The sequence below is a fragment of the Ciconia boyciana genome, chromosome 9 (genome assembly GCF_034638445.1).
Source record: "Ciconia boyciana chromosome 9, ASM3463844v1, whole genome shotgun sequence".
NCBI lineage: Eukaryota > Metazoa > Chordata > Aves > Ciconiiformes > Ciconiidae > Ciconia > Ciconia boyciana.
The window spans coordinates 24,230,821-24,244,254 of record NC_132942.1 but is presented as its reverse complement, the minus strand read 5'-3'; the positions used below and the strand labels follow the sequence as shown (position 1 = coordinate 24,244,254).

General features: G+C 61.0%; 2 protein-coding genes and 2 non-coding genes across 7 annotated transcripts; 1 reads left to right on the top strand and 3 right to left on the bottom strand.

The window, feature by feature from the left end:
- Positions 1–62: 62 nt before the first annotated feature.
- SETD6 (SET domain containing 6, protein lysine methyltransferase) lies at positions 63–5,250 on the bottom strand. Of its 3 annotated transcripts, none has more exons than XM_072872431.1 (9): positions 4,401–5,246; positions 4,070–4,168; positions 3,825–3,993; positions 2,989–3,130; positions 2,501–2,695; positions 2,224–2,347; positions 1,739–1,919; positions 1,365–1,507; positions 63–827 (listed from the first exon to the last, which is right to left on the bottom strand). In XM_072872431.1, exons 1-9 carry the CDS (start codon positions 4,647–4,649, stop codon positions 516–518), a joined length of 1,614 nt encoding a protein of 537 aa, XP_072728532.1. In that variant the 5' UTR covers positions 4,650–5,246; the 3' UTR covers positions 63–515. The 3 variants fall into 3 exon arrangements, with proteins under 3 accessions (XP_072728532.1, XP_072728534.1, XP_072728535.1); XM_072872433.1 differs by having other exon boundaries at positions 64–827; positions 3,825–3,969; positions 4,401–4,541; XM_072872434.1 differs by having other exon boundaries at positions 689–827; positions 1,365–1,539; positions 4,401–5,250.
- A 144-nt stretch (positions 5,251–5,394) lies between these two features.
- Positions 5,395–5,466, bottom strand: TRNAH-GUG (transfer RNA histidin (anticodon GUG)). The gene has a single exon. It is a non-coding gene; the product is annotated as a tRNA-His (tRNA).
- Positions 5,467–5,843: 377 nt separating this feature from the next.
- On the top strand, positions 5,844–5,916 carry TRNAK-UUU (transfer RNA lysine (anticodon UUU)). Its single transcript has one exon. It is a non-coding gene; the product is annotated as a tRNA-Lys (tRNA).
- A 988-nt stretch (positions 5,917–6,904) lies between these two features.
- On the bottom strand, positions 6,905–12,143 carry LOC140657017 (SNF-related serine/threonine-protein kinase-like). 2 transcript variants are annotated; one of them, XM_072873428.1, is made up of 6 exons: positions 12,096–12,143; positions 10,943–11,565; positions 9,301–9,442; positions 8,914–9,126; positions 8,665–8,802; positions 6,905–8,507 (listed from the first exon to the last, which is right to left on the bottom strand). In XM_072873428.1, the coding sequence occupies exons 2-6, from the start codon at positions 11,529–11,531 to the stop codon at positions 7,679–7,681; spliced, it is 1,911 nt and encodes a 636-aa protein (XP_072729529.1). In that variant the 5' UTR covers positions 11,532–11,565; positions 12,096–12,143; the 3' UTR covers positions 6,905–7,678. The 2 variants fall into 2 exon arrangements, with proteins under 2 accessions (XP_072729529.1, XP_072729530.1); XM_072873429.1 differs by lacking the exon at positions 12,096–12,143 and adding an exon at positions 11,802–11,887.
- Positions 12,144–13,434: the final 1,291 nt, after the last annotated feature.

The window sequence follows — 13,434 nt, the reverse complement described above, 5'->3', positions numbered from 1 at the left end:
GGATGGGCTTGTACTCTTTAAAATGCTCAGTATTAACAAAATATAGATGAAGAGTTTAGTTTGTCAGCATCTCCACCTGCCAGATATTTACTCTGAATCTCTGTAAGGTAAAAGCTACCAGCTAGACTTTGGCCCTCTTCATCTGGACAAGGAGCAGTTCTTGCCTTAAATTTCTGATGCTAAATGAGGGAACCCACTTGCTATTCTGAAGAGTATGTCTGTCTTCCTAAAGCAGCCATTAGGATATCTGGGGGTTCTTAAGTCCTCTAGAAGAAGGTGGTAGTTGTGCTCCAGAGCTCTCATTGTAAGATAAGGCCACCCAAAACCACTTCTGTTCTGTGGAAGATTTTTTTTGTTTATGTAGAGGTAGCTAAAAAGCCACATGCCATTTGAGTGACAAGTGGACCCGTATTTAATCTTGCCATCTGTTCTTGCTGCGTAGAAGAGATGGCCAAAGGCTGACCTTCCCTTCCTGAGCAGTTTCAAGCAGTTCATTTCCAGAGGCAGTGAGGTTTCTAGTGTACCAGCTCTAGCAGCTGATGCAAGATCCTTTTCTGTCCATAGCGCACATGCAAAGCTTGCTGCTCCCTTCGACTCAGTTTCTCATAAGCCTCCTTGTTATTTAGCAAGTCCTGGTCTGCTTTCAAGTCTGACCCATAGGACTCCAGGGTCAGCAGCACACTGTCATAAAGGAGCTTCTTGCACGGGGTTTTAAGTCTGGAGAGAGCCTCGTTAGAAAGGGTAGAGATCTCCTCTTCCTCACTGTTGTCTTCCCAGCCATCTTGTTCCTTATATTCCTTGAATTCTTCTTCTGACATGCACAGCACCTGTAATGACACAGGCAAAGAGAAAAGTCACTGGCAGTATGAGTACATCGGGCTTTCTTCTCTACAAAAGTGTGGTCTTAGAGCCACATGGAGCAGGTGAGTTATTCCTCAACTGCACAAAAGGTGAGAGAGTAAAACTGGCTTAGATATCTCATCACAAGTAACTTGTGCATTAGAAGAACATTCAAACAGCAAACCTGGGTGCTGGGAACAGTCTTAAAGAACATCTCAGCTGCTACGTACAAGGGTGCAAAGCTCTCTCTAACAGCAGTAGCCCCAGAGCCACTCAAGACCAGTTCATAAGTACATGTGGGGGGTTAGTTCAGGAGAGCAAGAAGACAGTTAGTGGTACCTGAAGCCTGGGGAGATGGGCAACCACATCCCCTACCACTATTCATGCAGGAGTGTTAGTACCAAAATGCCTTTACAGGCTTGCCCCCCTTCGTTGAACCATTTTGCATGCTGGTTTGCACAGCTGCAGTCTGCTTAGTCTGTGCTCTTCCTTGTGTAGCTCTTCTATCACTTGGCAGTGCTTACCTTCAGGGTAATGGACAGCTCTTCTTCTGTCAGCACCTCATCCCAGCCAAGCACAAAGGCACCTTCCTCCCCCACCATCTCCAGCTGGCACAAGAAGTCCCACTGCTCTGAGACCAGCTGCTGCTGTGCTTCGCTTTTGGCACCTGTTTTGAAGACAGCAGAGCTGCAAACCAAACTTGGGTTGCAGTGGAAGGGGTGGTAGTGAATGGAGAAGGGGAAACAGGAGGCAGAAAACCAAGGCATAGCCCCAGCACCTGAAATGCTGTGGAACAGGCTTATTTTTCATGTCACCCTTGATCCCTGTTTCATTACATCACTATTTAACAGAGATCCCTGCCCCATCCTTTCCCAAAGTGGCTGCGGGTACCACTCACGCTGCAGTGCTGCCTTGCGTACTGTCACCATCTGGATGTCGGCCGTGTCATTAGTGTTGCCAGGGTATGGCTCTGCAAAGCCATACATGTGTAGGAGCTGCCAGTTGGCCATCTGTCCATACGTGTTGAAGATCTCTTGTCCTTTGCTGACAGGCTGTGTTGTAACCATTCGTAAACATTGCTGCAAGAAGGGAGAGAAGAGGCTCTCAGAGCTGCAGTGATCCTACCACTTGGAAACAAGGTTTCAGAGAGGCTCAGATGACCCTAAGCTTCTCCTAGCTAAAGCGAGGCATGCAGCAGAGACGTATGTTGAGCAAAATAGCTTCATATTAATGAGATCCAGGCCAGACTTGCTTGCTGCCCTGGCAGGTGAGCAGTGCTGCTCTGGGTTCAGAGCACCAGCCTTGCTGTGCCACCGCTCCCAAAGGCCTTGCAGTGAAGAGGAACCAGACTGATGATGCCTGGCAGAGTGGCTTTGCACTCACAGGAGAGTATTCCAGGTTGGCGTTGTGGTTGGCCACGTGATTCAAAATATCTGCTACAGGCACCATCATCGGAGGATTGGGCCCCTTCTCATCTTCATCTTCTTCCTCCAAAGGCTCCTGAAAGCTAAGACAAGGGAGATAAATACAAGCCAGTTTTACACCTTGCAGCACAGGGCAAGCTTCACCTTTATACTTATGTTCTTGTGCAACTGCAACCTTTCCTGTGATACTACTCCTTGCCCTTGCTCCTTGTCAGAGCAAAGCCCTCACTTCTCACCTGTAGGCCATGACAAATGCCACCAGCTGCTTGTACAACTCCAGTGTGTGCAGTTTGGGGTCAAAGATGTTGGGGTGGGACTCCATGAAAGGCAGGATGATGGAGCTGTACTCTAGGTGGATGTTAGCCAGGTCCTTGTCCACTGCTTCTGGGATGCCTGTGCCTTGCAGGAGCCTTGTTCGCTCTTCTTCAGGCCTGTTGCAAGAAAAACAGCAGGTTTATCCCCATCTGCCCTAGGGAGAAGGGTCTATAAACTCCTTTCTCTTTCAAAATCTCAGCTTCCTGGTGCTTTCCAGATTGTGCCTGTAGTCAGCTCCAACCCCAGGTATGGGGGTCCCTCAGGCTACTGCCATTGACAGCACAGGGCTGGAACAGAAGGATGAAGTCATGTAGTAGTACCACATCCAACCCCAAGACTGCTGGTCAGTAGCCCCTGAATTCAGCTGTCAAATTGGGCCACCCTACAGCTGCACTTGGTTTCACCTTACCAGAACATGGGGTGATCTAGGCTCCTGAAGTCCTGCCAGAGGGAGAAATAAGGCTGCCACGGGGAGTTGCTGGCTGTGTACTCATGTAGCAGGGCCAGCAGGAGAGGCACCCAACCGGACTGGCTCTGCAGGGACTCCTGGGCTAAGGAACCAGAGATGATGGAGAAAATGTAAGTTGATGTGCGGTTTGGTCCTTTCTTCTGAGAACAAGTCTTCCATGAACCAAAGCTTGATCCTGCAAGCTTCCTTGTCTTGAGGGGAGTTCTGCTTTTACTTTTTAAGATTTCTCCAGGCTTGGGTTTGTCCAAGCAGAAGCAGAGACCTAGAAGCTGCTGCTCTGGAGCTATTGATGAGCCAGAACCCCCACCACTACCTTGCTCTCCTCACTCTGAGGCTCTGGGTGCCTACATAAGAAAGGAATTGTTCTTTTTCCTAGCAGCATCTGTCCTAGGCCTCAGGAAAAGCACCACTGTAGGGGTGGTTGTCACTTAAAGATCAGAGATACAGCTCAGCCCATTCTCACTGCCCAGCATGGCTCCACGCTCCCTTGGGAAGGTGAGGGGGTGCTCAACCGCTCCCTTGGGAAGGTGAGGGGGTGCTCAACCGCTCCCTTGGGAAGGTGAGGGGGTGCCCAACCACCCCCTTTCCCACCTGGGGCTACCAGCCCTGCAACTCCCTATTCCAGCATCCTGTGCAAAGCAGGTATGTTCCCTAGGCTTTGTCCCAGGCCCCTTTTACTCCTTTAAAAGGAGAAGGGGGAAAACACAGGTATGTTGCTGAGGCCTGCATAGCAGCCCTCCCGCCTGACCCGAGGAGGACCCTCTGCTTATGCTCACCTTCCTGCAAGAGGGCCTGGATGGAGCTGGTGTGCTGGGACAGCAGCACAGTGCGAGGGATGGTGAAGAGGACCTCTCCCACCTCCAGCTCCTCAGCAGCCAACATGCCGTATCCTGCCACTGCCCCCTCCCTGCTCAGGCGGACCTTGGGCGAGAGGAGAGCAGTGACCTGTGAGGGAAGCAGGGGCGGGGAGCGCGGGGTGGCCCCGGGGAGCCCCGGCCCGCCCTGCCCTGCCCTGCCTCACCTTCGGGCTGAGCTCCACCCCGGCCCGCCCGCACCACGCCAGAAAGCCGGAGAGGGGATCGGCGCAGCGCTTCCCTCGGGCGCTGCTCCCCGCAGCCGCCTGTGGATGAAAACACGGGGTGAAGCGCGGGGAGACTCGAGCGAGGAGGGAAGAGGGGAGCGGGAGGGAGCCGTGGGGCCTCTCCCGGAGCACCCCCCCCAGAGCCCCGCCCCCCCCCCCCCCAAGGGCCGGGGTCCGCTCTCCCCGGCCGCACTAGAGCACCTCGACCGCGGGCGGGGGGGGCGCGCTGCCGCCGGAGCCCCCGGAGTCGGCCCATGTTCCCCCCCCGTACCTTGGGCCTCTTGGGCGCCGACGCCATGGCGCTGCGAACACGTGGTCCTCCACCACGTGGTCCCCGTCGGGCACTTCCGGGTAGGCGGGGAGCACCGCCCCTTTCCCCCCGGCCGGGCTGACGACGGCCGCGAGGGGAGCGGCGGCGGAAGCGCGCGGCGCGGCCCCGCCCTGCAGCCGCCCCTCTGGGGGCTTCTCCGAGGGGCCTGGGGGTCTCCGCGGGCCTCGCTGGCAGGTCCGAGGGCCTCATAGGGCCTTCCCGAGGGATTCGGGGGCCTGTGAGCGCCTCTCTGAGGGGACGGGGGGACTGGTAGGGCCTCTCTGAGGGCTCTGGGTGCACCTCGGGGGTCTCGGCCGCCTCTGCGGCTGCCGCGGGGCCGTGTCCTGGTGCTGTGCTCCACGCCTGGGCACCGGCGGGCTCACACCGCCGGACCTGGGTTAAGAGCAGCGGGCTCTAATTAAGCTCCCGGCCTTCCTCAGTCAGCATCCCCCCACCCCGCTGACGGCGCGTGCCGAGCGCTGGTCTCCCTTCTACGGCTCGCCTGAGGCACGCGGTCGCCCCTCCTGTCCGCCGGCTGATTCCTGCCGTCCCCAGTCCCAGCAGGGGGGAGCACAGATGCCCTCACTGGTTGCTCGTAATGAAGCCAATTAGTGCACGCGAGGCATTTGAAGAGGCCCCACGCGGCTCTCTGCGGGACCGGGCTGTCCCTGTGGCTCTCCCCCACCCCGTGGGCCTTCGGGGTTGGCTTTAATCTTCCGCAGCCCCTCCCGAGCTGGGCTGGGCTGGCAGGGTGGGTTCCCCGTGGAGCAGAGGGGCCCCTTCCTGCAGAACTGGGAGGAAGGGCAAGAGAAAAGGAGGAGTGGGCTTCAGGAGCCTATCCGAGCTGGTGGCCCCCTCCCAGGGCACGGCGTCTCTGCAAACCAGCCTCCTTGCAGCCGCCTCCCTCGCGTCTTCAGCCTGGCCTTTCCGAGCACCAGGCTGTTGGCAAAAGCGTTGCTGTGACTCGGATTCGAACCGAGGTTGCTGCGGCCACAACGCAGAGTACTGACCACTATACGATCACAGCCGCCGAGCGGGGGGCCCCGCGCTGCCGCTCCTCTCCTCCGGCCGGATCCCCCCTGCCTCCCGCGGGGAGCGGTGGGGGGGCAGCGGGGGCTTTACAGCCGCCCCCACAGCACCCTGCTCGCCCTCCCGGCGGGCGCATCCCTGCGGCCCTGGCGCCTTCCCGGGGCGCATCCCTGTGTCAGGATCTCCGTGGTGGGAGGCCGGTCCAGCCCCCGCCCAGGAGCCGGGCGCTGAGCCCGGTGTGTGCCGGTAGCCTCGCCGGGGCGCTGCGGGGCTGGAATAGGTCAATGCAAGCCCCCACGTTATCCCTCTGGTGATGCGGTGAAGTGGGGGCCTCATTGTCTGTCTTGAACATCCCCCCCCAAATCCCAAGCAGGAGCCTGGATAGCTCAGCTGGGAGAGCATCAGACTTTTAATCTGAGGGTCCAGGGTTCAAGCCCCTGTTCAGGCAAAGGCTTTATCCTTTAGGAGCGAGGAAGGGGAGCCCATGGGCAAAAGCAGCCCCTCTTCCTGCTGCCGGGGGCTGTAGGCTCCCCACGGCCCGCTCCCCTGCTTCTTTTCCCACCATCACCTTCCCCAGGGATCTTTCCAGGGCTGGCTCCATCCCATCTGCTCTCTTCTTCCAGCCACCCAGTACCACAGAGAGAGGGATCCCATGTCAGGTGATGGGGACAGGCAAGGGTCAAGGGTGTTGTTTGGGGGTATGCATGGAGGGAGATGGGAAAGGCGGGAGAAATAGGATGGATTGAAGAGGCAGAGACACAGCAGAGCTAGAGGAAAGGAAGAGAGGGCTGGAGAAGAGAACTGCGTGGGAATTGAGCGCTCAGTGGTGGCCTGCTGACCCCACCCCAGCGTTAGAGGCTGGAGAGCTATTGGGGCACCCCTGGGGCTGAGTGCAGTTGAACCTGGAGCCTCCCTGGAGGCATGTAGTGCCCTCTGCCTGCCCTTTGGCATGCCCCACGCCCTCCTTGTACCTGTGGGTGTTCCCCATCCTTGTCCTTATTCCCCTCTGTGCCCCCGCCCCCCCCCCCCAGGAGCCCCCTTTCAGGACCCATCCAGGTGCAGGCTGAAGCCCCGCTTTGCCTTGAGGGACAGCAGCAGACATACCACGCTCCTCCAAACCTCACTCCCCCAGAAGGGGCTGCAGCAGTGGCTGCTTCCCCTCCTCCTCTGCAGGGAAAGGGATGCAGTGGCTAGGCACGCCAGCCAGGCAGTGCCAAAACAGCCCTGAGCAGGGAAAGCCAGTACCCACTGCACCATGTGCCCATTGCACAGCCCCCAAACCAGCCCCCCTGCTGCCCGCCTTGGCGCAGAGGGACCCAGCTGAGGCAGATGCTCCTGGGCAGCTATCCCCGGGGCCCTGGAGGATGGCAGGGGGTTTTTTGGGTTTGGTTTTTTGTTTTTTTTTTTTCAACAAGATGTGTCAACCGCAGTGACCCACGAGCTTATTTTATTGGCCCGATGAACTTTGCTTCCCAGCGGCTCCGATCCCTTCCACGCGCACGCCGCACAGCTTAGGCCGAGCTCTGGCCCATGCCTCAGTCGTCATTCATTTCTTGCCAGCAAGAAAACAAAGAGATAATAAATAGGAAGCTTATTTGCGGGGGAGGCCCAGGGAACAGCCCCGGGTCATGTGCAGCTGCGGGCAGGGCTGCGCCTGGCCCTGGCTGGGGTGGGGGGGACGACAGGGGGGCTGCAGGCAGACAAGCAATTGCCCCACGGCCGCTGCAGGCAGGACAGCCTGGCCCTGGGGCCATGCATGCTGCGGGGCTCAGGGGAGCCACTGTCCTGGGGAGGGGTTAGGGGGATATAGCAATCTCTATTTAATTACATTAAAATAGACTATTTAAAAAAATTATTTCTAGTAGTTAAAAAAATGTGTCATGGTCCATCGAACCCTGGTGGGGCCATGGACCTGCCCCGGCAGCCCTGGGGACCTGGGGACATGCTGGCTGGTGCGGGGACAGACCCCAGCCTGCCTCACCCCGCCCAGGCAGTCCAGTCCTGGGGGTCTGTCCCAGCCCAGCCCCAGGCACCACAGCAGGTGCTCAGGGTGGGTGCTAGCGGGGTGGCCACCATGGGTGACAAAGCAGGGGCACCGTGCTCCCCACCTGCCCCATGGCCACTGCTCCAGGGGGCACAGGCAGGCCCCAAGGCAGGGGAATGGGCACCTCCCAGACCCCGCAGAGGGGTCAGACCCTTGCCCCAGGGGCTTAAATGACATGGCAGCAGTTGAACTGCCCCAGTGAGAGGAGGCTCTCCTTGGAGCCCGGCCGGATTTTGAAGGCCAGGGCTTTCTCGCAGAGCGGGAACTGCAGGAGCCTGTCCCGCAGGCTGCCCCCCTTGCTTTTGCCTGGGTCCAGCTTGATCACGCTTTCCGCGCCCCCCAGGGCTGGGCTGGCGGGTGACCCAGGCCCTGGGGACTTGTCTGTGGGGCCCAGGAGGGCAGTGGGTGTCATGTCTGCCCCCAGCACCTGGGGAACCCCAGCAGAGCTGCTCCAAGGCAATGGGATGGCTCCCTTTTCCCCAGGGGGCTCTGCTGAGGAGCCCCGGAGATCCACGTCCTCCTTCCTCCTCAGGGGCTTAGCTCCATCCCCCTGCATCACTAGGGGACCCTGGCCTCCACTCACCCCCTTCTCAGCCTGGGCCGCCCCCGGGCGCCCACCCCGTCCCCCCAGCTCTGCCCCTGGCCCCCACGCCTCCCCACAGCCAGGCGGGCGGTGGGCACGCAGGAAGGCTTGCATCTGCTCCTGATTCAGCGAACTGCTCTTCCTCTCCATGGCACTGGGCCTCCCCTCCTCTTCCTCCTCCTCCTCCTCTTCCTCCTCGCAAATCTGCTGCAGGGCCGGGGCGCTCTTGGTGATGGCAGTGTCAATGGCGGGGACCTTCAGCAGTGTCCCGGGGGGCTGCCGGCTGCTGATGTCCCCTCCAGTGGGCAAGGGGGGCAGCCGGGAGCCCACGGTGAGGCCGCCTGGCACCTCCGTGAAGGGGAAGAGGCCACCAGCGCTGCCCACAGGGCCAAACATGTCTGATAAGTTGGTCCTGAGAAAGGGGAGGGAGGGAGGGAGGTGTCGGTACGCAGCTGGGCATCGCAAGGGCTGTTGCGAGAAAGGGGACAGGAGACCAGCTGGGGCCCTGTGCTAGGGACCTGGGGTGGTGTGGGGGGGGACATGGGACAGGGGGCAGCAGAGGGGCTCACCTGCTCTGCACCTCCTTGGCCAAGTTGTAGACAAGGCTGATGCGGTGTCCCTGCTTCTCCTGCTTCTCCCGCAGCATCCTCTCCGCCAGCAGGAAATACGTGGCCGTGATGTGGTTGTAGCGGTCAGCCTCCAGCGCCCTGCATGGGACCGAGGGACCCACGTCAGCATGCAAGCGATGCGCTCAGAGGGACCCCCCCCAGAATCCTTCACAGGGGCTCCCCACCTCGGCATCCCGCCCTATCACTCACTCCTGGATGGTGTCCCGATCGGCTATGTTCCCGCACGTCATGGCCTGGAGGATGATTTTGTGCTCCTCCTCAGACACGCGCTTGTGGGAGGTGAGGGGCAGTAGGCAGCGACTGGCGGGGGATGGATCCACCCCCTGCAGCCATGCATGGCCCTCGATCTGCTCCAGGGAGGCTCGCTGCTTCGGGTCCCGCTGCAGCATCCTGGAGATGAGACTGTGGGGGCAAGGGATGATGCTGCAATCCCGCAGCAGCATGCAAGCCCCAGACACGGCAGCTTTATCCCCCTTTCCCACCCCAGCTCCCAGGCATCCCCCAGGGACAGGGTACTCAGCCCCTGGGGGAGCAAGTCGGGGTCCAGGGGTATCTGGGGTGGGGAGAGGTGCTTACTCAGCACACTGTGCCGAGACGTGCGGTGGAACAGTGTAGCGGCAGTCCATGATCATGGTGAGGGTCTCGCTGTCGTTGGCCTCCTGGAAGGGGGGGTGGCCACACACCAGCATGTAGAGGATGACCCCCAGGCTCCAGATGTCTGCAAGAAGCATCAGCAGTTCAGGTTGCACCCACCATGGCCCAGGGGAGGCCATCCTGACCCCAAGGACCCTGGTGAGGCCACCCCACCAGCCCCCAGCGCTAATCCAACAGAGACCAGTGCTCACTGGGATGCTCCTTGGAGGTAATGGCTCCCAGGTCCTGCCCCACAGATGGGGGGACCACAGCCCCACCAAGGCGGGGAAGGACCTTCCCCATCCCCACACCCAAGCAGGTCTCAAGGGGCTTCACCAAAGCAGTTGAGGTCTTATCCCCTTTCCCAGGTGGGGACACAGAGGCCAGCCCTGAGCTCTGTCCCCCCCGCCAGTTACCCAGCCGCGGCACCATTTCATGTCATTACTCAGCTTCCCAGTTCCCAAACAGACCCTGCCATCAGCATCCCAGCACTGGGCTGTGCCGGAGGGGACACCACGGTGATGGGACAGGGCACGCAGCACCAATCCAGGCTCTCCAGCTGCCTACAGCTGCGTGGGCACCTGCTGGAGCAGGATCGCTGCCCTGCCCTGGGGACAGGGACACAGCCAGCAGCATCTTCACCTGCTCCTCCTGACATAAACTCTCTGCAAAAGCACTTTTTTAGGATGCTGATCACGCCCCAGGGCTCTCCATTAATACATTCAGCTTCTTAAGTCAAGTGCCTGCGTTTGAAAATTTCTCATCTGCGCCGCTTTTCTCCCTTCATTTCCCTTTGCAGAGCCATCAGCGTATTTTTCTACTGTCTCAACAAGCCATCCCCGTTTTCAACTCCAGAGCCACCTTTTCTCCAAGCCAACACTGGGCTTTTTCCTTTAAGGGCTCATGTTTTGTTTTGCTAAATCCTCCTGCCCCAAATTCCAGCGGAGCTGTCTCAGGGCCCACTTCCCTCCTACGTCCCTCTGTCCCAGCAGAGCCTCTGGGTGCCCCCAGCCTGGCTCCCCACGCCCTGGGACAGTCTCTCCAGCCCCCCTGCACCCTGGCCAGGGGAGGAAGGGCACTGGGAGCCATGGAGAGGAAGCAGTTTTCAGGGCGGCGATGGAGCAAAGGAAACTTTCAGAGGTACTCCACCCAAACGTCAGCATCCCAAGCAGGTTTCCTTCCGGTATCACCCCCTGCAAATAACCACTAGCACTGGCTTGCTCATGGCTGCACCCTCGTGCTGCTCCTCCTGAGCCCTGGTGGATGTCATGCCAGGCTCACGGCCTGCTTGGGCTTCTTCCCCTCCCTGACATGAACCATCACACTGTGGGATCTTGGTGGCTGCGGGGACGGTCTCTGCAGGGAGGAACACCCTGTGCCAGAGCAGGGCTGAGCAGCTGAGCACCCAAGGGATGGGATTCCTCCCTGCAAGGACAGCAGTGCCACCGGGGCATGGGTGCTCCCAGCGTAAGGTGCCAAAAGCAAGGTGGTACCTGGCCAGCAGGACCACGCCCCGGGCAAGGGACACAAGGGAGGCATGTCCCTAGGGCAAGCACCAGCCGTGGCCACACCCCACCACCCTTACCGACAGCCGGGGCATCATACTCATCCCCGAGCAGGATCTCGGGCGCTGAGTAGGCCAGCGAGCCGCAGCTGGTCGTGAGCATCTTGCCGGGTTGGAAGTGGTTGCTGAAGCCGAAGTCAGTGAGCTTGACCACCCCCTGCTCCTGGAAGAAGACCACGTTCTCGGGCTTGAGGTCACGGTGCACCACATGCAGCTTGTGGCAGTAGGAGATGGCATGGACGATCTGGGCAAAGTAGTGCTTGGCCCGCGCCTCAGCCAGCCCGCCCTCGTGCCGCATGATGTGGTCAAACATGTCCCCGCCGTCGCCCAGCTCCAGGATAAGGTAGAGCTTGGTGTGGGTGTCAATGACCTCGTAGAGGCGCACCACATTGGGGTGCTGGACCAGCTTCATGCAGCGCACCTCTTGCAGGAGCTGCCCTGCGGCCTCCCCCGCCAGCTTGCTCTTGTCGATCACCTTGACGGCCACCTGCTGCCCGGTGAAGACGTGACGCGCCAGCTTCACCACTGCAAAGTGGCCCTTGCCCAGCGTGCGCTCCAGGTCGTACAGCCCCGCGATCTTCCCCTCGCCGCAGCCCTGTGCCCCGGCCATGGTGGCAGCGTCATGCGGGGACGGGCATCAGGCACTGTTGGAGGGGGAGCTTCTGAGCAATGGGAGTCAGGGGACAGGGCACCAGCATCCTGGGTACCCCCACACCCCTACCTCCAGGTCTCCAGCACCCTCATCACTCCCATACTCCCACCTCCAGTCCCCAGCACCCTGGGCACCCCCATAGTGCCAACCTCCAGGCCTCCAGCACCCTGGGTACCCCAATACCCTCACCTCCACTCCCCAGCACCCTGGTCACCCCCATACCCCTACCTCCAGGTCTCCAGCACATCGGGCACCCCCATGTCACCAACCTTCAGGTCTCCAGCACCCTGAGCATCCCCATACCACCAACCTCCAGGTCTCCAGCACCCTGGGTACCCCAATACCCTCACCTCCACTCCCCAGCACCCTGGTCACCCCCATACCCCACCTCCAGTCCCCATCACCCCAGGCCCCCGGGCACCCCGATACCCACCCCCAGCACCCCCGACCCCGGCCACCCCCGGCCCCCCGGGGTGCGCCCCAGCGGCGCGGGCGGCCGCGTCCCAGCGGAACCGCGCTCACCGGGCGGCGGAGCTGTGGCCGCCGGGGCTGCGGCTGCCCGGGCGCGCCCGCCCCGCTGACGTCAGGGCGGCTCCGGGCTCGCGCCTTAAAGGGCCCCGTCCGCCGCCCGCCGGGGCTGAGGCCGGGGCCATGCTCATCACACCTCTCCGAGTAGAGGCCCCGGGCAGCGCTGCCCCCGGCTGACGGCAGCCCCCGAGCGGGGCCCTCAGCCCGGCTCATTAGTGCCCGTTTGGGGCGGCAGGGTCTGGGTTGGCATTAGCGGTAACGAGGGCCAGTAACGAGCTAAATGAGCTGCCGGCTTGCTTCCAGGAAGAGAGGAAGAGTCCCCGGCCCAGGCTTGGCATCCCCCTTGTCTCTCGAGGGTCCCATCATGGGACGGGCTCCTGCCCTGTGCATCCCCCCGGGCCCCAGCAGCTCTGGCTGCTGCCCTCCTGCCTGCTCACGGGCATCTCTGCCGTGCCACCGACCCGCTTCATCACCTACTCCCAGCCTCGCTCGGGGCCAGGAGCACCGAGACAGGGCTGGGGGCGCAGCCCTAGCCCCCTCTTCCCCCCCGCTGTGAGCCCTCTTTTCCTGGAAGCGTCCCAGCGAGCAGCCGGCCACCTCATTTAGCTCGTTACTGGCCGTAGGGATGCGCACAAAGCAGACGTTTCTCCTGCAGATTAAAAAGCTCTCAGCGCGGCTGCCCTCGTTACCGCTAATGCCTTCCCAGAAGTCCTCCGCCGGCAGTCCCGCAGGCTGCAAACAGGCCCTAATGAGCTAGGCTGAGGGCCTCGCACAGGGGCTGGCGTCAGCCAGGGGCTGGGGGCAGCACGGACTGGGGAACTGATCCCTCCAGGGCTGGGGATGGAGGAGCCGGGAGGAACAAGCTGCCCAGCAGCTCCTGCTACAGGAATGGGGCTGGATGGGGCACTCAGCACCCGCCTGGGCTTTGGGACTGGGACTGGGAAGAGGGGGGCTGCCAAACCTGCTTCTAACCCAAGATGAGTCTTCATCCAGGCATGCAGGGTACAAGTGGCAGCTGGGTGCTGTGCACAGTCATCCCAGCCGGGTGCTAAGTGTTTCCAGCAGCCCCCTGCCGCCAGAGGAGAAGGGGCACAGCAGATGAGCCCTTCGCTGGTCCCATGCCCTGTCCCCTCTGAGCCAGCCCAGCCCTCGGGTGCAGTGGGAATCAGGTCGTGCTGGGCCAGGGTGCACGGGGGGCAAAGGAAGGCTTGCAAAGAGCCCCAGGGCTGGCACTGCCACCAGGAGCGGTGGCTCATCCTCCGCTGGGGATGTACTGGGAGGCCTGGGGGGTCCTCCCTAGTCATGCAGGGTCTGGGAGCAGCCTGGCAAGGGC